General features: G+C 51.3%; 1 protein-coding gene across 4 annotated transcripts in view; it reads left to right on the top strand.

Annotated features, from left to right (window-relative positions):
• SCAPER (S-phase cyclin A associated protein in the ER) overlaps positions 1–23259 on the top strand; it is a 160606-nt gene that overhangs the window by 117139 nt on the left and 20208 nt on the right. For all 4 annotated transcript variants that reach the window (XM_084869028.1, XM_084869027.1, XM_084869026.1 and 1 more), the window contains exons 26-29: positions 8557–8783; positions 9963–10118; positions 17512–17749; positions 19835–19984. In XM_084869028.1, coding sequence (XP_084725154.1) covers positions 8557–8783; positions 9963–10118; positions 17512–17749; positions 19835–19984 — 771 coding nt within the window. The remainder of the gene's footprint in view (positions 1–8556; positions 8784–9962; positions 10119–17511; positions 17750–19834; positions 19985–23259) is intronic.

Here is a 23259-nt window from a genome sequence, read left to right as displayed (position 1 = left end):
ATTGGATAGAACAGCATTGTTTTCGAGGCCAGCATTGAGATAACCACTAAGTGCACACAGGGCTGGCTCTTTAATAAAAAAATAAAAAAAAGAAGTTCTCCCTGTAACCTTACTTAGAATTTGAATTCATCCTATTTCAAATCACATTGAATCGTAACGACCCATTTACTTGTCCGTCTCCCCTACTGGCCATAAAATCAGCAAGGACTTACCCTGTTTCCCCGAAAATAAGTGTCTTATATTAGTTTTTTCTCCCAAAGTTGCGCTAGGTCTTATTTTCGGAGGATGTCTTATTTCCGGGGAAACACGGTAGTACTGTCACCAGGACCCTAACAAGGGGCCTGTAGATAGATTCGGTACATCGGTGATGAACATACGTGTGAGTCAATGGATCCTCACATGTCTCTGCTGAAACTCAGAAAGCGTGTGATGACGCCATGTACGCAGGCATCCAGACAGTGAGACGTAGAACTGTTTGCTGCACACACAGCAATGGCTGTTTGTCGTGCTGACACAGATTCATCACTTGAGGCCAAATTGCATACGGTTTTATCTGTAAAAGAAGGCACTGAGCCGAAACTGGTTTGGCTCAGTGGATAGAGCGTCGGCCTGCGGACTGAAAGGTCCCAGGTTCGATTCCGGTCAGGGGCATGTACACTGGTTGCGGCCACATCCCCAGTAGGGGGTGTGCAGGAGGCAGCTGATCAATGTTTCTAATTCTCTGTCCCTCTCCCTTCCTCTCTGTAAAAAAAAAATCAATAAAATATATATTTTTTTAAAAAAAAGAAGAAGAAGGCATTGAAATATGGGCAAGACATTTTGGCACAAAATTCTATCAGAAATAGTTAAAAAGGAGGGACCAGGGGGAAAGACTTAGTGTTGCACGGCCTTATATTCCAGGCATTTTCATATATATTGCCTCCTTTAATTTTTAAAACATCAGGTCAGTGTTATTATCCCATTTTACAGATGAGGAAACTTGAGTCCCAGAGGGGTTGGCTTGTTAGTCTGCCCAGTTAGTAAATCACAGAGCCGAGAGGCAGACCTAGGTCTCCAAACCCAGATTAAGGGGCATCCTACACAATAACTGATCGGTACTTTTCAAAAGTGTCAGTGTCTTGAAAGACAAGGAGAGATCAGAGAACTAGCACAGATTGGAGGAGACTTAAAAGATCTGACAGTTACAGATAATGTGGGATTTTTAGACCAGAAAAAAGACAAGAGTGAAAAGGTTGGACAATTCAAATAAGATTTACAGAATTGGCTCAGTATTTAAAGAAAGACATGTCTCCAACCACCTAACTTTACACTCAAGGAGCCAGGAAATACGGAAAGACAAACGAAGCTCAGAGACTGCATACGGGAGGAAGTGATGAGAATTAGAGAAAAGGGCCTGCCCGCGGAGGCGCACTCTCCGGGTCCATTTTCCATGTCCCCTCTGGCGCCGTGCGGCCCTTGTGGGGACGCAGCTCGCTTGCCCAGGAGGCCTCAATGATGGGGAACAGCATGTCGTCACCTTAGGCCAGTGTTTTCCAAACTTTTGACATATGTGTACCCTTCTATAATTTTTGGAACGCTGAGTACCACTCGTACTCATGAGAACGTAGAATTAGGCGCAGCTAAGCTCGGGGCAGTGCGTATCCCCACCAAACTCCGGTGCAATGCGTACCCCCACCAAACTCTTCCTGTACCCCTGGGGGAACGCGTACCACACTTTGGGAAACACTGCCTTAGGGGAAGCCAGCAGCTGAGCCCAGGAATCAGCCAGTATTCTCGCACAGCTGAGGATGTGACCGCAACACCAGCAGCCTGTGCGGGAACCGCCTCTCTGAAGGAGACCTCCTGTTCTTGCCGTAACATGGCAGAGAAGCTTTCTCACACATGAATGTGAACTGCAGGTGGTGGCCCTGGGCATGCTTGAACACGGAAACCAGTTTCAGGACGCGCTTGACAAAATGACGGTGAGTGGACGGCCAAGCACGTGCGTCAGTGGGACTGTTACCGGCGGGCCACCGCCACCCGCGGGCCTCATCGGGAAGGGAAATGGCTGCCCCTGGCTCCTCAGTGTTATTTAAAACAGGCAGGCATTTTGGCAGAAGTGTTTGGGGGTGCCGAAACTGGTTTGGTTCAGTGGACAGAGCGTCGGCCTGCGGACTGAAAGGACCCAGGTTCGATTCCGGTCAAGGGCATGTACCTTGGTTGCGGGCACATCCCCAGTAGGGGGTGTGCAAGAGGCAGCTGATCGATGATTCTCTCTCATCAATGTTTCTAACTCTCTATCCCTCTCTCTTCCTCTCTGTAAAAAATCAATAAAATATATATATTTTTTAAGTGTTTGGGGGTGTGTAATATGTGAACATCTTCACGAAAACATTGTTAAAGTAATGAACAATAAAGCACTGTGGAAACCTCAAAAAGTAAAACTAGAGTAAGATGACCAGACCTCCCACTTTTGGCGGGACAGTCCCGATTTTTAACGTCTTAAAAATCGGGATGTCTGGTCACCTTAAACTAGAGAAAACTAGCCCACAGAACAGGAAATAGGCCCACAGAACAGGAAATAGGCCCACAGAACAGGAAAAGCTTGATGCCACGCACAAGGAGGCCACGCCCTCATCACGCACCATCCCCAGGACGTCAAGTTGGAGAGGACTAAAGCCGTAAATCCTGGAAGAAAACGAGGAAAAAGCTCCATGTGTTGTTCTGGCAGTGGTGTTTTTGGATCTGACACCAGAAGCATAAGCGACAAAGCAAACAAACAGACCAATGGGACCACGTCGAACTAAAAGGCTCTGGCAGCAAAGGAGACTATCAGCGAAGTGAGAGGGCACCTAAGAAATGAGGGGAAACGGGTCAGGTTCATTTCCATCAGCCAAAAAGCATCCCTGCAGAATGGTTGTTAGTTACAGAGGGGGGACGTTTGTGGTGGAAAAACGGTTCACACCGCCTTGTCTACCTGTTTTTATGGTTCCGTAATATGAAATGCTAGAAAATGCAACATGACCTACGATGCTACAGAGCAGATGAGGGGTTGCCCAGGGCCCTGGGGATTGAGAGCATTGACTTGGAAGGAGCACAGGGAGAGAAAATATATTTTTTTAAAAAGAGAGAGAGAGGGAAGAGGTGTGTGTAGAGGCTTCAGTGCGGTGGAATAGGGAGAGCCCCAGAGAAGTGGGACGGGTCACGGGGCCGCCTGGGAAGAGGGTTCAGGGAGAGAACCAGGAGGGCTGTAGCCGCTAGAGAGGCAATGGGCAGGGCACAGGGTGGGAGGCCCCGTTGGGTTGTGAGCTTGGGGGCTTGTACTGCGCCAGAGGAAACACCAGCAGAAGAATCTGATTCAGCAATGTGGCAAAGACATTTGAAACCATTGTGACTGATAAGCATGTGCCATAAAGTTTGCAAAAATTATATCATTCAGGACTTCGGCCGCATAAAATATATAAACAGACTGGAAGGCATACTAAATATGTTTAAAAGGATAGCGACATTTGGGATAAAATAGTATATCCTCTTTAGTATTGCTTGTAGAAATTTTACAAAGATAATATTGAAAACTTACTAGCCATTCCCAATCAGGTTCCTTTGATACTTCCAGGCCCGGGAGGCCATCCTGGTTAATATCCGTCATGAGCTGTGTTTGTGGAAAATCAATAAAATATATTTTTTTAAAATAATAAAATAAATAAAAATTAAAAAATTAAAAATAAGTTTAAAAAAAATAGTGGCCACAGTGCAGGCTGTGTCCACGGCCGGGACCTCCGAGCGTCCTTTCTTCCCCCCTGAACTCTCAGCGTCTCGGCAGGAGCTTTCTAAACAGCCAGTCTCGCTGGTTCTCCTTGAACTTAACTCCTCTTCTGACCATTGAAAACACGCCATCCAGCTAAGAACAGGCAGTCCCGACCTCACAGGGCTAAAACTCCGTTGGGTAGAATTACCCCCGACTACCAAGGTAATTTTCTCTCTCATGGCATCGTGTTACCGAGGATGGATTTATACCGCTAATAAAAGCATCTTTCCGCATTGCAAAAAGGACTTCAGAATGTTCCTGAAACCACTTTGGCGGTAGGAGGCAGTGGGGGGGGTGGGGCGCGGGGAGAATGTGAGCTTGTCTTTTAAAAGCCATACTGACTTTAATTTAATTTTGCTAAAACACTTTGCCTCGGGGGCCTGGTCCCATAAATATTGGGTTTCTCCTCGGAATGGGTTTGGAATAAGTGCACACAGCGCTTCAGTCCCGAGGGCTCCTTTGGATCACGGTTCCCTTCGGCAGAAGATGGAGAAATAAAAAAGATGGAAAGGGAAGATTGTGTGATAAGAACACACACACACGAAACCAAGTTGTGGTTTGCTGGCACATTGAGGGTAAGACAGTGACGGTACCAGTGTGCTCTGCGTAAATCTGCGAAGGGAATCCCTTTGTCCGCAGACAGAGGCTGTGGTACTGCATTCTGCCCGAGGCGGGTCCCAGGAGCCCACGCTCAGAGCTGTGTTTCCCCCAGGCCTGTGCTTAGCCGCAGGGCCTGCTGGGAAGGGCACAGGCAGGCCCTCCGCAGACCACCCACCCGGAGGGGATGTGCTCCAGATTCAGGGAGGCCAGGTGTGCAATAGGCCGGGGCCTGGGCTGCCCGGAGGAGGGGGCTTGCACGCCTTCCCCAAAGGCCCCTCCTGGCCGAAACCGGTGTGGCTCAGTGGATAGAGCGTCGGTCTGCGGACTGAGGGGTCCTGGGTTCGATTCCTGTCAAGGGCATGTACCTTGGTTGCGGGCACATCCCCAGTAGGAGGCGTGCAAGAGGCAGTTGATCCGTGATCCTCTTTCGTCGATGGTTCTGACTCTGTCCCTCTCCCTTCCTCTCTGTAAAAAATCAATTTAAAAAAATAATAATATATATATATATATATATATATATGTATGTGTGTGTGTATATATATATATATATATATATATATATATATTTTTTTTTTTTTTTTTTTTTTTTTTTTTTTTTTTTTTTTAAGGCCCCTTCTGGCAGCTGGGCGGCCGGAAGTGCAAACTCAAGCACTAGTCTGTGCGCACACAGAGCTCAGGTGCGTGTCACCGCTCAGTGTCCCACAAGCACGGGGTTCTCACCCCGGCAGGTGACCCCGATACCAGCTGGGCAGAGATGCTGCACAGGGCAAAACCTTCTCCTTAAGGTTCTTCGTCTCAAATCTCGTTTTGAAGATTAGAAAGGACTTTTAGCCAGAACCGGTGTGGCTCAGTGGATAGAGCGTTGGCCTGCGGACTGAAGCGTCCCGACTTTGATTCCGGTCAAGGGCATGTACCTTGGTTGCTGGCACATCCCCAGTCGGGGGTGTACAGGAGGCAGCTGGTCGATGTTTCTGACTCTCTGTTCCTCTCTTCCTCATAAAATATATATTTTTTTTTAAAGAAAGAAAGGACTTTTAGTTTCACTAAAGACAAGCCCCTCCTTGAACAAATTCAGCTACTTTTGAAATTCTTTCCTGGAGGAAATAAGCCAAAGAAAACTCCATTTTCAGTGGTAAGAATCAACACTAAATGAGGAAATCAGGAAAAAAGAAAAAAAGTGTGGAAAACCAGGATGACGTGATTGAGTTGAGGGTGAGACTGACTTAGACGGTTGGGAACAGGAGTCATGATGAGAAGGAAAGGACGGCCGGGCCCAGGCCCCGGCTCACCCAGACCTGAGCAGCCCGAGGCCGCAGGGGCCTTGTCTGACTGCCAGGTTGTCAGAGAAGCTTTTCGATCTGTGTTTATAGATCCAAAATGGTGTTTATAAAATAGTGAGTTTGCCCTGCCCGGTGTGGCTCAGTGGACAGAGCATCGGCCTGCAGACTGAAGGGTCCCGGGTTCAATTCCAATCAAGGGCACGTACCTCGGTTGCAGGCTCCTCCCCAACCTGAGGCCTGGTCGGGGCGTGTGCAGGAGGCAACCCATCCATGGCTTTTTCTCACATCAGTATTTCTCCCAGTCTTTCCCTCTCCCTCCTCTTTCTCTAAAAATCAATGGAAAAAATACCCTCAAGTGATGATTAAAAAAAAGAAAAGCTATCAGTTATGGACAGAGAATATGAGTATAAAAATATGTTTGATTTGGCCTGGCCAGTGTCCACAGTGGTTAGAGCACTTGCCTGTGCACCAGAGAGTCTTGCGTTGGATTCCTGGTCAAGGGCACGTGTAGCCAGGTTGCAGGTTCAATCCCCACCCCCAGCTGGGGTGTGTGGGGGAGGCAACCAATCAGTGTGTCTCTTATATTGTATATCAATGTTTCTCTCTTTGTCTCCTCCATTCCCACTCTCTCTAAAAAATCAATGGAAAAAATATCCACACTCCTTAGGTGAGGATTAACATATATATTTATACTCGATTTACTTTGGAGAGGGCAGATAAAGAAGTGACATTTATAATCTATATATATAAAAGGCTAATAATGTGCTAAGTCTCCGACCGCCCAACTGGTCACTATGAGATGCACCGACCACCAGGGGGCAGACACTCAACACAGGAGCTGCAGCTTGGCAGTAGTAGTTCTTGCATGACACACCCCGAAACCAGAGTGGGCGGGGGGGAGCCCAATTCCTCACGGGGCCTTGGGTTATATATCGTTTCTGGGGCGCTGTCTCCCCGAATCTGGGTTACTGCATACTTATGTTTGCATTCCACAACCTGGACGACAGCAACTCTGCAGAGTGCCCTCTTGTACTGCAGGACCCCTTGGGGATGTCAGAGAGCCAATTTGGGCCTGGTCCCCCCAGGGCAGGCTGAGGGACCCCACTTGCTGCAGGGACCCCACTCACTCCACAGGCGCCCCTCGAGCCATGGGTGTGGCCGGCCAGGAAGGGGCCACAGGAGGTTGGCTCCAGGGTGTTTCCAACCCCTTGTCACCCAGTCCCACCCACCCGCTACCTTCCAATTACCTTCCTTTCAGTGTGCAGAATCCGCGCACCAGGACACTAGTGTACAAATAATACATATATTTCACCCAGAATTATCCCAGCAAACCTAAATATAATATTTTCTTATCCTTCAACCAAGGATACCTATTTTTTTTTTTTTTTTTTTTTTTGTGGAAGAGACATCAGAAAGGTAATGTTTGACCTGTGACTAATTTTCACGTCCCTCCGCAACCTGTGCTCTGATTGGGAATCGAACCGTGACCTCTTGGTTGATAGGTCGACGGTCAACCACCTAGCCACCGCGGCCCGGCTCTTCTTGATACTTGATGTTCTCATTTTGAGCATAAGCAGTGACACTGATTTGTAGTTAATAACTTCAGAGGAGCGTAAGGCAAGTGTGTCTAAATAATAAGGGTAATGTGAGGGTCACGTATGGTGCCGTTAGTTACAGAGATCTGAATATGACCCGGTGTGTTAGGAAAAACTATTTTGCCATTTTGTCATAAGACCTATAAATGTCATCCTAATAGAGGAATTTAGATTTGATGCTGCTGTCAGTTTACCAATTGGCTTATTTTTTATTTCATACATATTTTAATATAATTTATTCAAATTAATAAGTAATATTTATTGAACACTTGCTATAGGTCCACACATGAGCTAAACATTTACGAGTGCTAGTTCGTCTCATCCTCACAGAAACCCTGTGATGTAGGTGCTGTTGTTACTCCTGTTTTTATTTTGTTTTTTGGGGTTTTTTCAAATACATATTTTACCGGTTTTGCTCAGTGGATAGAGCATCGGCCTGCGGACTGGAAGGTCCCAGGTTCGATTCTGGTCCAAGGCATGTACCTTGGTTGTGGGCACATCCCCAGTGGGGGGTGTGCAAGAGGCAGCTGATGGATGTTTCTCATCGATGTTTCTAACTCTCTATGCTTCTCTCTTCCTCTCTGTAAAAAAATCAATCAAATACATATTTGATTGATTTTTTTACAGAGAGGAAGGGAGAGAGATGGAAACATCGATGAGAGAGAAACATCCGTCAGCTGCTTCCTGCACACCCCCTACTGGGGATGTGCCCGCAACCAAGGTACATGCCCTTGACCGGAATCGAACCCGGGACCCTTTAGTCCGCAGAGGCCGATGCTCTATCCACTGAGCCAAACCGGTTTCAGCTTGTTACCCCTGTTTTACAAATGAAAAAAACTGAAGGTTGGAGGTAGACCTACTCAAAGTCAAGCAGCTAGCGATGGCAAAGCTGAGATTTGAATTCAGCAATCTGATTTCACAACCAACGCTCGCACATTCAGATAGCCAAGTTTAGAATTTCAAAATTATTTATGATTCCAGCCGAAACCGGTTTGGCTCAGTGGTAGAGCATCGGTCTGCGGACTGAAAGGTCCCAGGTTCGATTCCGGTCAGGGGCATATACGTTGGTTGCGGGCACATCCCCGGTAGGGGGTGTGCAAGAGGCAGCTGGTCGGTGTTTCTCATCGACGTTTCTAGCTCTCTATCTCTCTCCCTTCCTCTCTGTAAAAAAAAAAAAATCAATAAAAACATATGTTTTTAAAAATTATTTATGATTCCAGAAATTTTTCACATCATCTCTGTCCATTTTTGATGATTCTATTGAAACATAATGACTGTATTTATTTCCTCCTAGGTCTATGTCCCAGATGAAAATAATGCTACTCTGGGAAGAAATACAAACAAGCAAGTGTGTGAAGGCTTGACAGCTGATCTTCTTAAAGTCAGCTCTGTGGTGTTTGGCTGCCTGCTTGCCAACCGACCAGTGGGAAATAGCCGGCCGGCCACACCACAGACCTCGGCCAGAGACACGGAAAACCAGCTCTCCCAAGCCTTCCACAGCCGCGTTCAGGACCTCATCAGGTAAAGCTGCGAGATTTTAAACTACTCCCTTCTTTGTTTTAAGAAAAAGTGAAGCTAATTTAAACCTCCGGGCCTGCGTGATGGCAGTGGTTCCCGCAATCCCACCCTCTTGCTCCCGGTAGAGGACACGTGACATTGTGCAGAGAGAAGGATCACGTGTCAAGGGGGGGGACTGTAGCAGGTGCTCATCTGTCATTCTTGCTGTTTAGATATTTTTTAATTTTATTTTATTTTAAATATATTTTGTTGATTTTTTTTTTTTTTTTTTTTTTTTTTTTTTACAGAGAGGAAGGGAGAGAGATAGAGAGTTAGAAATATCGATGAGAGCCGGGACTGGTTTGGCTCACTGGATAGAGCGTCGGCCTGCAGACTGAAAGGTTCCGGGTTCGATTCCGGTCAAGGGCATGTACCTTGGTTGTGGGCACATCCCCAGTGGGGGGGTGTGCAAGAGGCAGCTGGTCGGTGTTTCTCTCTCACCGACGTTTCTAACTCTCTGTCCCTCTCAATTCCTCTCTGTGTAAAATCAATAAAATATATTTTTTTTTTTTAAAAAAGAAGAAAAATATCAATGAGAGAGAAACATCAACCAGCTGCCTCCTGCACGCCCCCCACAGGGGATGTGCCCGCAACCAACGTACGAGCCCCTGACCGGAATCGAACCCGGGACCTTTCAGTCCGCAGGTCGGTGCTCTATCCACTGAGCCACACCGGCTTCGGCTCTTTAGATATTTTAATGTGTGAATACGTTGTGTCCAAGGTTTTATAACGTTCTTGCTATCAGGCTCTTTCCTACAGGGGCTCCTGAGCATCCTCCCATCCCAGGTCACCTCTGTCTGTTATCGGGCGCACACGTGAACAGCCATGTGCAGCACCCGTGTTGTGGGAGGTGTTGGGGGGGGGGGTCTTTGCAGCCCCGCGCAGGTGAGGAGGTGCTCAGAAAGAAGGCCCTGTGTGACTCTTAACGGTGGAGCAGGTTGATCATTACAAGTCCTTCTTCTGCCTCCCACTAGGTGGCGCCGTCCTCCAGGTTTTTGTTCTCTCTCTCTCACCTGAGCTCCTTGCAGGAAGCTGGGCGGGTGTTACTCGGCGGATGTGCGTCGTTTGTTTGCTGTGTGAGGTCAGGCGGGGGGGGGGGGGGGGGGGCAGAGAATGTGAGGGTAACGCTTCTCGCCCTTGCAGCTACATGGTGAGCATCGGCCTGATCCACAAGCTGGGCGGCTGCTTCCTGTCCGTGCAAGGCCCCGTGGACGAGAACCCGCGGCTGGCCTCGCTCCTGCAGCACGCCGCCAGCCTCCTGCAGGGAGCCTGCACGCTGTGCTGGGCGCACACCGGCAGGTAGGTGGCTCCGGGGTCCGTCCGGACCGAACCTGGGAGACTGCTCTGACATCTGGGGAGTTTGGGTCATTTCCTGGGGGTGCGGGTGGTCATCTGGGTCCGTATGGTCCTGCTCCGTCCTCCCTGGCTTCCCGTACGAACTGGGCGGCACCTCCGGTAGGTCTGTTCTCCTGGTGGGCGTCTTAAATGTGACTCGTTGGTGGGAAAGACGGAGGGGGAAGCCGGATCCAGGGGAGTCAGAGCAGCAGCAGCAAAGCCACGCCCCGACAGGCAGGGCCTGAGCCCGGCACAGCCCGGCTCGCAGCCACAAGGGGTGTTTGTTCTTCCCTTGGCCCCGTATTCCCCGGGATCCGTGAATAAGGGAAGGACTGTCCAAAGCCAGCAGCTCCCTGAAGTCACACGTGACCCAGGGGCAGGACTGTCTCCGGGGGTGCCTGGGCCTCTAGATGCCACCCATGCACTCTCCTCAGGGGGCCCAGGAACCCCACCCCCACCCCCACCCCCCCCCCCCGAGAGCGGCCCCGCCTTCCCAATGGCCATGGGACTTGCCTCCCGGGATGCAGAGGACTTTCAGTAGAATCATTTCCTTACAATTAAATCACAAGCAGCACTGCAAACAAAGTATTTTTTAGGGGTTTTTCAAGAATAAAACTAATTATTGCCCCAGCTGGTGGGCTCAGCGGTTGAGCGTCGACCTATGAACTAGAAGGTCACAGTTCGATTCCCGGTCAGGGCACAGGCCTGGGTTATGGGCTCAGGGGGTGTGCAGGAGGCAGCCAATCCATGATTCTCTCTCATCATTAATGTTCCTCTCTCTCCCTCTCCCCTCCTCTCTCTGAAATTAATTTTAAAAAAAGAATAAAACTAATTATTGAAACTTCTAAAGTCGACACACTTAAAGAAATATGATCCTTGCCAGGACCGGTTTGGCTCAGTGGATAGAGCGTCGGCCTGCGGACTGAAGGGTCCCGGGTTCGATTCTGGTCAAGGGCATGTACCGTGGTTGCGGGCACATCCCCAGTAGGGGGTGTGCAGGAGGCAGCTGATCGATGATTCTCTCTCATCGATGTTTCTAGCTCTCTTTCCCTCTCTCTTCCTCTCTGTGAAAAATCAATAAAAATATATTTTTAAAAAAAAAGAAGAAGAAAGAAATATGATCCATCCGTATTCAGTATACACAGAATGCCACTATCTTCAGAATACCTTAAGAGATAGAATTGTTTTCTAAAGGGAACCTTCTCGGCATTTCTTGTGCTGTGCCTGGGACCCCTAAGCTCACACACACACACACCCCCCGCCCCCAGTCACATTCCGTGGAGAGAGGACTGAGGGTCAGGAAGCCCGTGTTCTATCGGGCTGCTCCCGTCCTGAGCCGAGGGCACACAGGACCCTTTGTGGGTCTGTGACCGGAGAGCGGGCGCCACACACCACACACAGGCTGTGTGCCACCCCCTCGCCCTGTGCCATCCCTTCCCCCAAGGGCCCCCCTGACCCTGGCTCTCTGTGTGCTCACACTGTCTCGGCTCAAGGGGGTGGCCGGTGAGGTGCTGAGGGAGCCCCATCCTGTGATCCCTGGGAGGCTGCCGGGAGGCTGACGGGAGGGGGCACGCCCTGGGGACTGGATTGTCCCAGAGGGGCGACAGGACCGTGTTTCCGCTCAGGCACCGGCCCTGAGACGCGCACCAGTACCCGGGTGGCAGGAGCCTCGCAGTGGCAGGACTGGGGGGAGGGGGAGGGGGCTGCGGAGACGGAGTGAGCGGGAGGGACGTGCCTGGCTTGGACTAGGAGGGAGGAGAGGGGAGGGAGGAATCCAGAATGACTCCAGGGTCTGATTGGAAATTTTTGAGTGGCAGATGGGATAGTCCAAGCTTAGGCAGCGTAAGCGTTTCCCACGCGTCTCCCAGACACGCCTAAGGGTTGGTTATCCACGCAGACCGAAGTCTCAGTGTGAGTTTATATGTAAAACCAGTGTGTGTGTGCAGAGAGAAGTACAATTGTTTCAATGTACTTGGTGCAACTGGATTTTTAAATAAATTAGGGATTAATGCTTGGCGGTTTTTAAGATTTCCTAGCACATTTTGCCCAACCTAATTCTCTTCTCCCAACTCAATTACTCAGCAAATTTCGATTAGAAAGCCTTGCCGCAGAAGCAGATGATTCTACCAAAAAGGTCCCAATGGTTCCTGATTTAAATTTCCCAGGAATGTCTTAGCCGTGACCCCGGTGCTGTTCCCTCCTCTTTTACTCCCCGGCGTTTTCTGGCGCCACCAGTGCCTCTAGTGCTTATGGACCATGCCATCCGACTTCCCCCTCTTTATGGAAATTATATATATTTTTAAATATGTTTTATTGATTTTTTTTACAGAGAGAAAGGGAGAGGGAGGGAGGGTTAGAAACAACAATGACAGAGAATCATCGATCAGCTGCCTCTTGCACACACCCCCACTGGGGATGTGCCCCCAACCAAGGTACATACCCTTGACTGGAATTGAACCTGGGACTGTTCAATCTGCAGGCCGATGCTCTATCCACTGGGCCACACCGGTTTCGGCTTCCCCCTCTTTATGGAAATTATATTCTAACTGATGCAGCAGCCTGTGGAAATAACTTGATCACATGTGTGACACAGTGTCAGCGAGGTCACAGCTGCGTCCGGAGCGAGTGTGGCTGCGCCTGTGTGGGCTCAGGAGCCACAGCGTCAGGAAGGTGTGACTGAGCGCCAGAGGATCCAGAGACAGAGGGGAGCCAGGCCTCCTGGCCGCCGGCCTCCTGGGCGGGCGGGAGGGGGGTGGTGGGCCGACCCCCAGACAATTAAAGCCTGGAGAGCACAGGCCGCAGTGAACCCGGCGCTGCTGGTGGCCGCCTGGGGGAGGGCAGTTAGCAGGTGGGCCTGAGCCGCTGCCATTGTGCCCTTAATCTCCTCCTCTGCCTGGCTCTCTGAGGCCGCCCGGGTGTCAGAATGTGCGCAGCTAATGCTGCTCAGGGCGAGAGAGAGCTGCTTAGTGTGAACAAGGAGCTTGCATTTAAGTAAAAACGGAAATTGGGCTGAAACCGGTTTGGCTCAGTGGATAGAGTGTCGGTCTGTGGGTTGAAAGGTCCCAGGTTCGATTCCGGTCAAGGGCATGTACCTTGGTTGCGGACACATCCCCAGTGGGGGGTGTGCAAGAGGCAGCTGATCGGTGATTCTCTCTCATCGATGTTTCTAGCTCTATCCCTCTCCCTTCCTCTCTGTAAAAAATCAAAATATATTTAAAAGAAAAATAAAAACACGGAAATTGGGATCTTCTCAAAAAAGGACTGGTTTTGCGTTAGGATTCCTCCAGAATTTTACTAGTGAGTTGTTCGCAAATTACCACCCTTCGTCACTTACACAAAACTCAGCCATCCGTAAGAGGGCCTTCAGAATCGCCTATCTCTGCCTGCGCTGCACCAGCTCTCCCTTCTCGGTGCAAGAGGAGAAAATGGTTTCCAGATCCCAGCAGTGTCACAGCGGGCTCCGGTGCTGGCTCCCGAGCCACCGGCAGGACCAGAAGCCTGAGTGCTGTGAGCTGCAGCCCCCACGGCCTGCCCCTTAGTGGGAGGCATTTCCAGACTCAGCGGCAGGGCTCCCCAGGGAGGGCGGGAGCAGGGGTGCATGGGCTTTTTTTTTTTTTTTTTTTAATATATTTTATTGATTTTTTTTAGAGAGAGGAAGGGAGAGGAGAGAGAGAGCGAGCTAGCAACGTCGATGAGAGAGAGACATCAACCAGCTGCCTCCTGCACACCCCACACTAGGGATGTGCCCGCAACCAATGTACATGCCCTTGACCGGAACTGAACCTGGGACCTTTCAGTCCGCAGACCGACGCTCTATCCACTGAGCCAAACCGGTTTCGGCAGGACACAGGCTTGATTGGAGGGAAGAGTACCCCTGCCAGCTGCTTCCACACACAGTGGAGGAAGAGAGCAAGGGCCAGGGTACAAGCACCTTTAAGGATAGGGGGCGGGGCTTAGGGCACTCAGCACACGCTGATTGGTGGGTAGGGACTTAGGAATCTGGGGGCTTAGGGTATTTGGCAGGTGCTGATTGGTTCAGAGCTCAGGAATGTCTGGCCGCAGGTGGGGTTTACATCTGTCCATCCACTGGAGGAAGGGGGGATCTATCACTCGGTCCTGGAGGTTCTAATCGGCTGGTAAAGACTGTTCTGAGTTCTGGAATATTTTCACACAAAAATGTTTGTCGTTGCCTGTATTTGTAGTTTTCATCTCCATATCCATCAGCCACGGTAACAAAACGGGTTCTACCCAAGATCCCGTAACAAAACGGGTTCTACCCAAGATCCCTGGAAACCTGTCGTAAAAAGAGGAATGGTTTTAAGTTAGCCCATTCATTCTGTGGGGATCAGTGAGCGCCTCCCAAGTGTATAAGGGTGCTCGAAAACCGTTTGTTCGGGCAAAGGTAAACCGTAACTCCGCCTGCCCGAATTATTCATTCTTTCATTAAGTAAATATTTATGTAGCACTTCTCTGTGCCCGGCCCCGAGCGAGGCGTGGGGAACCCAGAAGTGATTCCGACATCTGTCCTGCCCTCAAGGACCTTGTAAGCTAGAAGGGAAGGCAGTCCAGAGGGCGCTGCCATGGTGTGAGGACCCAACCGGTTAGAGCAGGATCGCTGGTGGAGGAAGAGAGAGAGATAGTTAGAAACATCAATTAGAGAGAATCATCAGTCAGCTGCCTCTTGCACATATATTGGGGATGTGCCCACAACCAAGGTACATGCCCTTCACCGGAATCGAACCTGGGACCTTTCAGTCCGCAGGCCGACGCTCTATCCACTGAGCCACACCGGTTTCGGCCCCTCTACTTTTTAACCGTCAGGTGATGCCGCTCCGCTCGCCTGCTTCATCTCCTCCAATGGCTCCTGTCCCACTCTGAAAACCCCCAGCTTCTGATCTCTGTCCTCGTCTGGACCTCTTCCTCCCCTCCCTCTGCACCTCCTTTCCTGCCTCCTGTGCCTGGGACGCCCCATCAGACGTGTGGGTGCCGTCAGCCCCCTCTTCGGCCCAGAGCTTTCCCTTTAAGCCTGAGTGGGTTTTTTTTTGTTTGTTTTTTTAAAATATATATTTTATAATGTTAATTTTTTACAGAGAGGAAGGGAGAGAGAGAGAGAGCTAGAAACATCGATGAGAATCATCAACCAGCTGCCTCTTGCACACCCCCTACTGGGGATGTGCCTATAACCAACGTACATGCCCCTGACCGGAATCGAACCTGGGACCTTTCAGTCCGCAGACTGACGTTCTACCGCTGAGCCAAACTGGTTTCGGCTAAGCCTGAGTGTTTATAATAAAAAAGGTAAAGGGTCTCATTCGTATCAGGCATAAAGTTTTCTTTTAAAAATACATGGAAAACCTAAAAAATCAGATCTGAAATGCTGTATATTACACGTTGAGATTTTCAGAAGAATGAGGCTGAAGATGTTGGGGTGTGTTTCTTTATGATCCATGGTCAGGGTTTCCCTAAATCAGGGGTCTTCAAACTACGGCCCGTGGGCCACATGCGGCCCGCAGAGGAGTCTGATCATGCCCGCCAGGTTTTTTGGGCAGTGAGCGCAGCCGAGGTGTTACAGTAGGAATTAGTAGTTCATATAGTCCGGCCCTCCAGCTCTCTGAGGGACCGTGATCTGGCCCCCACTTTAAAAAGTTTGAGGACCCCTGCCCTAAATAATGGAGTGGGGTAGGGAGAGGGGGACACATTCTGATGACTTTACTGACTTTTTTTTTTTTCTTATTCTTTTGAAAAAAGTCATAGCAGTGAATTCATGTCGTTTGAGAAATTCTTAGAAAGTCTAGGTATGCAGGCGCCTTACGTGTTAAAGCCATACTTCCGACTATCTGCATGTGGACGTGCCGACGGTCCCTTTAAAACCAGCGCCAGCAGTGGGGGCGGGGGGGGGGGGCAGCCCTCTCGTTCGCAGCAGCAGGCCTTCAGCAGCGTAATGTCACTCAGGCCAGAGGCTTCGGGGAGGAATGTCTCTGCTTGTCACTGGCTCCCGGAGGCCGTCGGTGCTAAACAAACACAGACCCCCGGTTGGAACCTTATAGTAAACCCAGACGCATTAGTCCCTACTCCGTCTCCCGTCGGGGTCTGACCCCACCTCTCTGGCGGGGGCAGGGGGAGGGGGGAGGGCGACGGACGCGCTGACAGCGTGCAAGGTTCTGAGGTGCCCGTGAGCGAACAGACGCGACTTCTTACCTTTTTGTTTTCACTGAGACCCGTAGCTAGAAAGTGTTCCTCTGCAGTGGTGCACGGCTGCATTTCACCTTGTGCTGTTGGACAGTGTCCAGTCGTCCGAGGCTCGACATCAGGGGAGGGGACACGGAGGGCAAAGAAGAGGGCCTTCTTGGGAGTCCCCTGCCCGTGCCACCGGCACATCTGTGTGACCTAGAGCATGCCACGTGGTCACTGGGTCCCGGAGGTGCCTCCTCGGGGAGCTTCTGGGTGCCGTCTCCAGGGGGGGAAGGGGGGGGGGGACAGTGAAGGATGGGCAGCCGTGGGCACTAACACTGCAGGTTCGTGGTCCGTCGGTGCTTCTGGGACCTGAGCTGAGGAGTGAGGCGGGTGTGCCCAGCTGGCTTCCCGTCGGCTCCGAGGGTTCATTTCCCAGCACTGGCTCCTGGCTCCCCCACATGCTGCCCCGAGCCCCCCTCCTGCTCAGCGGACTTCCTTGTCGTTGGCGTGATGCTCACCCAGGCTGCTGGTTCGGGCATCTGGCCCTGCCCTCCTACTTCTATATATGTGTGTGTGTGTGTGTGTGTGTGTGTGTGTGTGTGTATATAAAATTGATTTTTTTTACAGAGAGGAAGGGAGAGAGATAGAGAGCTAGAAACATCGATGAGACAGAGAGATTGATCAGCTGCCTCCTGCACACCTCCCACTGGGGATGTGCCCGCAACCAAGGTACATGCCCTTGCCCGGAATCGAACCTGGGACCCTTGAGTCCACAGGCTGAGGCTCTATCCATTGAGCCAAACCAGTTTCGGCCTTCCCTGCTTCTTAAGGAGGAAACTGCTCACCACAGGGACCTGGCACAGCCTGGCTATGAGGCCTCTGCTGCCCAGAGCTGCTCCCGAGGGTCCCCGAGGTGCGTGCCAAGAAGCCACGCTAGTTTGGTCTCAGCCCCAGCCGTGCTCATGGCCTCTGTCCAGACCCAGAGCCTAAGCAGAGGAGGGCCGCCCCGGCTCCGGCTCCGGCCTCAGCCCTGGCCGCGGGTGCTCAGTGTCAGCTGCCTCGAGGGCTCTGCTCCCTGTCGCCACCTCGGATGGTTTGCCCTCGGCGCCCGTGTCTTCTCCCTGCGGCCGGTGAGCGCGCTCCGTCCCAGAGACAGAGGTAAGGCCGGCTGTCTCTCCGTCAGGTCGCAAGGTATATTTGACAGCAATCGCCAGGACCTCACGGGGCTGACGGCGGCCCTGCAGGCCACGGACCTCGCCGGCGTGCTGCACATGCTGTACTGCATCCTGTTCCACGGCGCCATCGCCGACCCCGGCGCCGCCAGCCCCAAGGAGAGCTACTCCCAGAACACTGTGCAGGTGGCCATCCAGAGCCTGCGCTTCTTCAACAGCTTCGCCGCCCTCGACCTGCCCGCCTTCCAGGTACGGAGCACTGGCTGGCGTCGGTGACCGTCCGCCCGTCACGCCCCGTGTAGACAGGAGGTGAGGGCTCCCGGACGGGGCATGAGGGATAAGCCGCCGTAAAGCGCTCACTCACCCGTCTGAGGGCTCCACAAGGGCTCGGCGAGCCAGCACACAGTAGGCCTTCAAGAAACACGCACCAACACGGCTTGTGTTAAGTCACATGTGAGGGAAGTTCAGCATCCCAGAGGCCAAGCCGTGTGCTGTTGTGTGAGCCTCCTTATTTCATTAGGATATTTTCCCGTTCCCATTTCATTGTATACTAATAAGGCTGTCAGGATGTCTCTATCCCTCCAGCGCAGAGCTCGGCTCTCCTCTGAATTCATGTTGGCACAGATGGCCCCGAGGTCCCGGACACTGTATATCGTCCGGCCTGACACTTTTTACAATTGAAGGTGGTCTCGGGAAACAAATCAATGTACTGACGAGGCAGTTAATTCTGGCCAAAGAGGAAATATAGGCTCCTTGAAAAATTGGTTTAATTTTTATATTCCAACTTGGCGCCCCCTGACCCGCACTTATCAGCGAAGGTTAAACGGAGGGCTCCGGGTCGCGGCGCGCTGGACGCAGCTAATTAAATCGCGGCCGAGCGGGAGGGTGTCACGGCGTGATTTAGAGGGCAGAGCCTCCGAGGCTCCCTGGGGCTGGAAACGGTTTGTCTCCGGGCGGCGGCACCAAGACGGGGACGCTGCCACATCATCAGCCGTGATTGTGTGTCACAGGCTGCTTGCCACCAGCAGGCGGAGCGCGTTCACGGGAACCTCCGAGCCGCCACGCACCGGCCTGCCTCCAGCGGCCTCGACCCATCACAAGCCGCCCCTTCCCCGCAGCCAGCACGGGCTTCCCTCGGGGTGGGCCGCGAGCCTTCTCTGCCGGCTCGCTGTCCCCTTTGCCCTCCTGTCACTCTGTCTGTCTGACATGTTTATTAAATAGAAGTCCGGGCCATGCAGGCAGCCCCGCTCCCCCAAGTGCCCACCGCCCTGCACGCCTCGGGGCTGGGCCGGGGGTGGGGGTCAGGGGGTGATGGTTGGGTGTTTTACATTCCTCTGGGAGCCTTGGGTTTATAGAGCTGAGTACTTGACTAATGACTAGTTATTTTTTATTTTATTTATTTATTTTTGTTAAATATATTTTATTGATTTTTCACAGAGAGGAAGAGAGAGGGATAGAGAGTTAGAAACATCGATGAGAGAGAAACATCCATTAACTGCCTCCTGCACCCCTCTTCCCCCCCACCCCCCCACCCCCGGGGATGTGCCCGCAACCCAGGTACATGCCCTTGACCAGAATCGAACCCAGGACCTTTCAGTCCACAGGCCGATACTCTATCCACTGAACCAAACCAGTTCTGGCACTAATGACTAGTTATTTATATTTCCTTTCTGTTTGAACCTAAGTAAATAATTAGGGTAATATTTTTACAAGAAAATGTTTTCTCCAGGAATAAAAAGCATTGGAAATTAGCCAAATGGTAGATTACCGACGGTTTTTCATATTTTTATATTTTTCCACATTTTTCACAGACGATTTATACAATGAGAAAAAATAACTTCCTAGCCGAAACCGGTTTGGCTCAGTGGCTAGAGCATCGGCCTGCGGACTGAAGGGTCCCAGGTTCGATTCCGGTCAAGGGCACGTACCTTGGTTGCGTGGTCTCGGTGGGAGGTGTGCAAGAGGCAGCTGGTCAATGTTTCTCTCTCATCGACGTTTCTAATTCTCTATCCCTCTCAATTCCTCTTTGTGTAAAATCAATAAAATATGTTTTAAAAAATAATAATACAAATATTTTTAAAAATACTAAAATAAAAATAACTTCCTAAAAACAGAAGAAATTACCCTACTTTAGGTGTCTTGATCCACTCGGTATATCAAGCAGGCATTTGGTCTGCTGTGCTCCACCCTCTGTCCGTTTTCAGGTCACACCTGCATTTATTACAGTCACTTGTTAGCACAGAGTCCCCGAGGGGGCTGCTGGGCGCGGCCGGTCTCACCGTGGCCGGCAGCCTGGCTCCCGCGGGGGGCGCTAACTGCTCCTGCCTTTGCCAGTCCATTGTAGGGGCAGAGGGCCTATCCCTTGCATTCCGGCACATCGCCAGCTCTCTCCTGGGCCACTGCAGCCACGTGTCCTGCGAGAGCCTGCTCCACGAGGTCATCGTCTGCGTGGGCTACTTCACCGTCAACCACCCGGACAACCAGGTAGGAGGCCCAGGAGCTCCGGGAGAGTGAGGTGTGGGGTGAGAGAAGGCAGGCTGGCCGCCGAGACCCCTCTGGCCTGGGCGAGGGCCTCCAGCAGCCCCGGGGAGGGGGGGAAGTCTGGCTTCTCTCCAAAGGGATCGGATAAGCATTGGATTAACAGGGCCTCTTGGCAGAGCTGCACAATTAGCATATTTTAATAATAAAATACTGTAAGCCACTCGGCAGCAGCTGCTCTCTTACCGTGTGGATTCCGGTGCTCTCCGGAGCCTTCCTGTGGTGACGAGGTAGAGAGCGTCTTTGTATTGGGTACTGCGAGCCAGTACCCAGCCGGTGGTAGTGCTCCTGGGCCTGGTTCTTTCCCTCCTCCTCCCCCCCTCCCCGCCCGGAGTTAGCGGCTGCCCGCCTGATGGTGGTGGAGAGGGCCTGAGCCAGGCTCCTGCGTAGTTTTGCTTTTAATTGTCTCGATTACTTGGTTTCTGAGCAAGATTTCATTTGCAAGTAGGATTCTGCTGCTTCACGGAGTTGGGAGATTGGTGTTACAGAAGTTGTGAAAAAATAATTAAGCGCCGTATTTCACTTTATTTTTGAAACCAGGTTGTGGCATAAATAATATAGCAAATAGCGATTCCTGACAACCTCATTTCTCTTTTTTTTTTTTTTAATATATTTTATTGATTTTGTACAGAGAGGAAGGGAGAGAGATAGAGAGCTAGAAACGCCGATGAGAGAGGAACATCGACCAGCTGCCTCTTGCACACCCCCTACCGAGGATGTGCCCGCAACCAATGTACATGCCCCTGACCGGAATCGAACCTGGGACCCCCCAGTCCGCAGACCGACGCTCTACCACTGAGCCAAACCGGCTTAGGCTCTATCTTTTTTTTAAATATATATTTTATTGATTTTTTACAGAGAGGAAGAGAGAAGGATAGAGAGTTAGAAACATTGATGAGAGAGAAGCATCGATCAGCTGCCTCCTGCACACCCCCCACTGGGGATGTGCCCGTAACCAAGGTACATGCCCTTGACCGGAATCGAACCTGGGGCCCTTCAGTCTGCAGGCCGACGCTCTATCCACTGAGCCCCACCGGTTTCGGCTCTCTATCTTCTTCATCGGATCACGGAAGGTCACACCTTTCCGCCACCCGTCACCCCTCTGTGGACATATTTACATAGCTGCGGTCACGTGGTACATGCGCTCATGTCCTGCTTTAGACACTCACCCTATAGCAGAGCCATTCTTTACAAGGGCATTTTTAATGTCTGAGTGGCTGTATCTTGTGTAGACAGCCCGTGGCTGACGGAACAGTGTCTTGTGTTAGGTTGTTTACCATCTGTTGCCATGACTCTCGCCGCACTTACAGAGGCGAGTGATGTGTGTGTGACAGTGTTTGCTGTGTCCAGTTCTACAGCAGAAAGCTCAGTCCTATGGACCTTAAAAATAAAACTGCTAGTTATTTTATCTGCAACAATGTGTTTAGCCCTAGCTGGTGTGGCTCAGTGGAGAGAGTGTCGACCTGCAGACTGAAGGGTCCCGGGTTCGATTCCGGTCAAGGGCACATGCCTGGGTTGCAAGCTCATTATCCAGTAGGGGGTGTGCAGGAGGCAGCTGATCGATGATTCTCTCTCATCATGGATGTTTCTATGATGTTCTCTCTCTCTCCCTTCTTTAGTTAGTTGTGTTGATTGCTTGGTTTTTGAGCAAGATTTCATTTGAACATCATTGATGTTCTCTCTCTCCCTTCCTCTCTGAAATCAATAAGAAAAATATTTTTAAATGCGTTTATTTGGGAATAGCAGATAATTGCAATTCTGGATAAGCATGCCGTAGCAAAATACTCTACAGGGAAGTCCAGAAAATAAATGAGGAGAGGGAGGAGACCGGAGGGTGCTTTGAAGAAAAGTCCATTGGCGGAGAGGGAGCGCTCGTGGTGGTGACGCATTGCAAGGTTTGGCCGCGTTGCAAGGTTCCCATTGGCTGGTGCGTGGCTGGGCCAGGAGGAAACCCCGTCCTCTCGCTGCTGCGGTAGAGACACTTCCTGCTGGACCTGCAGGGCGTGTGGTTGCTGTTGGGTGGTGCTGAGCGCTCCCCCTTCAGGCCCCGACCCCACTGCACAGGCGGTTTCCTCGTGGCAGCCGAGGTGAGGGGTCGTTCCAGCTCTGCTAACCCAGCTCTGTGGCGAAGAGCCAGGAACTCCGAATTGTGTGGGCTTCCCGGGAGTTTTCCTGCCGATGCTGGTCACGGACGAACCCTCTCCTGCAGGTGAAGCACCTGCTCTGAGTCTCTGGGCTCGGCAGACAGGATGGCAAATGGGGTCGTGGTGCTGGTGTTTGCAGGTGGCGCGTGAGCACGCGGGAACAGGAACACACAGGTTAGATGAGCGACACGCGGGGACAGAGGCCTGGTGCTGGGCAGGTGCTGTTTGCGGGTAATTGTTGAGAGTGAGCACGCTGAGAGGAAGAAACCCGAAAGGCGGGAAAAGCCAGGCATCCGTGTCAAGCCCTTGCCTCCCAGGCCTCACTGCTCACCTGGACATCCATGTCTGATCCAGGGAAGGGCAGAGAAGTCAACTCAGCTCCAAGGCAGTGACTGAAACACGACAATCTCTGAGAAGAAAGAATAGGATAAAAATAAAGCCGAAATCAGAAATATAAGCAATAGTAATTGTCAAACACTGAGACACCAGGCCTTATGCAATGCTGTTTGTGAGCATAATCCCTGATATTTGTAGAATTCTTTTTTTTTTTTTTTTAACAGAGAAGAAGGGAGAGGGATAGAGAGTTAGAAATGTCGATGAGAGAATCATTGACCAGCTGCCTCCTGCACACACACACACCCCCCCCCCACTGGGGATGTGCCTGCAACCAATATACATGCCCTTGACCGGAATCAAACCTCGGACCTTTCAGTCCACAGGCTGATGCTCTATCCACTGAGCCACACCGGTTTCGGCGATTTGTAGAATTCTTTATAAATTCTTCCCCTCTGCTGCTCCGAGACCCCCTTAGCCCTTGAGCGTGGCTGTAAGTGCAGGAATTATCCTGCCTCTCAGACAGTGAGGAAGTGGGTTCTGAGGTGAGGCCAGCCCTGAGATGATTTAAGAACCACTGAGCCCAGGACTAGATTCCAGGGCCCGCAAAACCCACCCCATGTATGCCTCGTTCCATTTCATGTTGGTTAAGGAAGTCAGGTTCCACAGCCCCACCTGCTGGTGATCCTGACGTGCACCCGGGCGGGCAGGGGGGGGGACGAGAGGGGGTACCCCAGCATTGAG

Source organism: Pipistrellus hanaki (genome assembly GCF_964339955.1).
Source record: "Pipistrellus hanaki genome assembly, chromosome: 21".
In the NCBI taxonomy this organism is placed as follows: domain Eukaryota; kingdom Metazoa; phylum Chordata; class Mammalia; order Chiroptera; family Vespertilionidae; genus Pipistrellus; species Pipistrellus hanaki.
The sequence above is the reverse complement of the archived record's forward strand: the minus strand, read 5'-3'. Positions and strand labels throughout refer to the sequence as shown.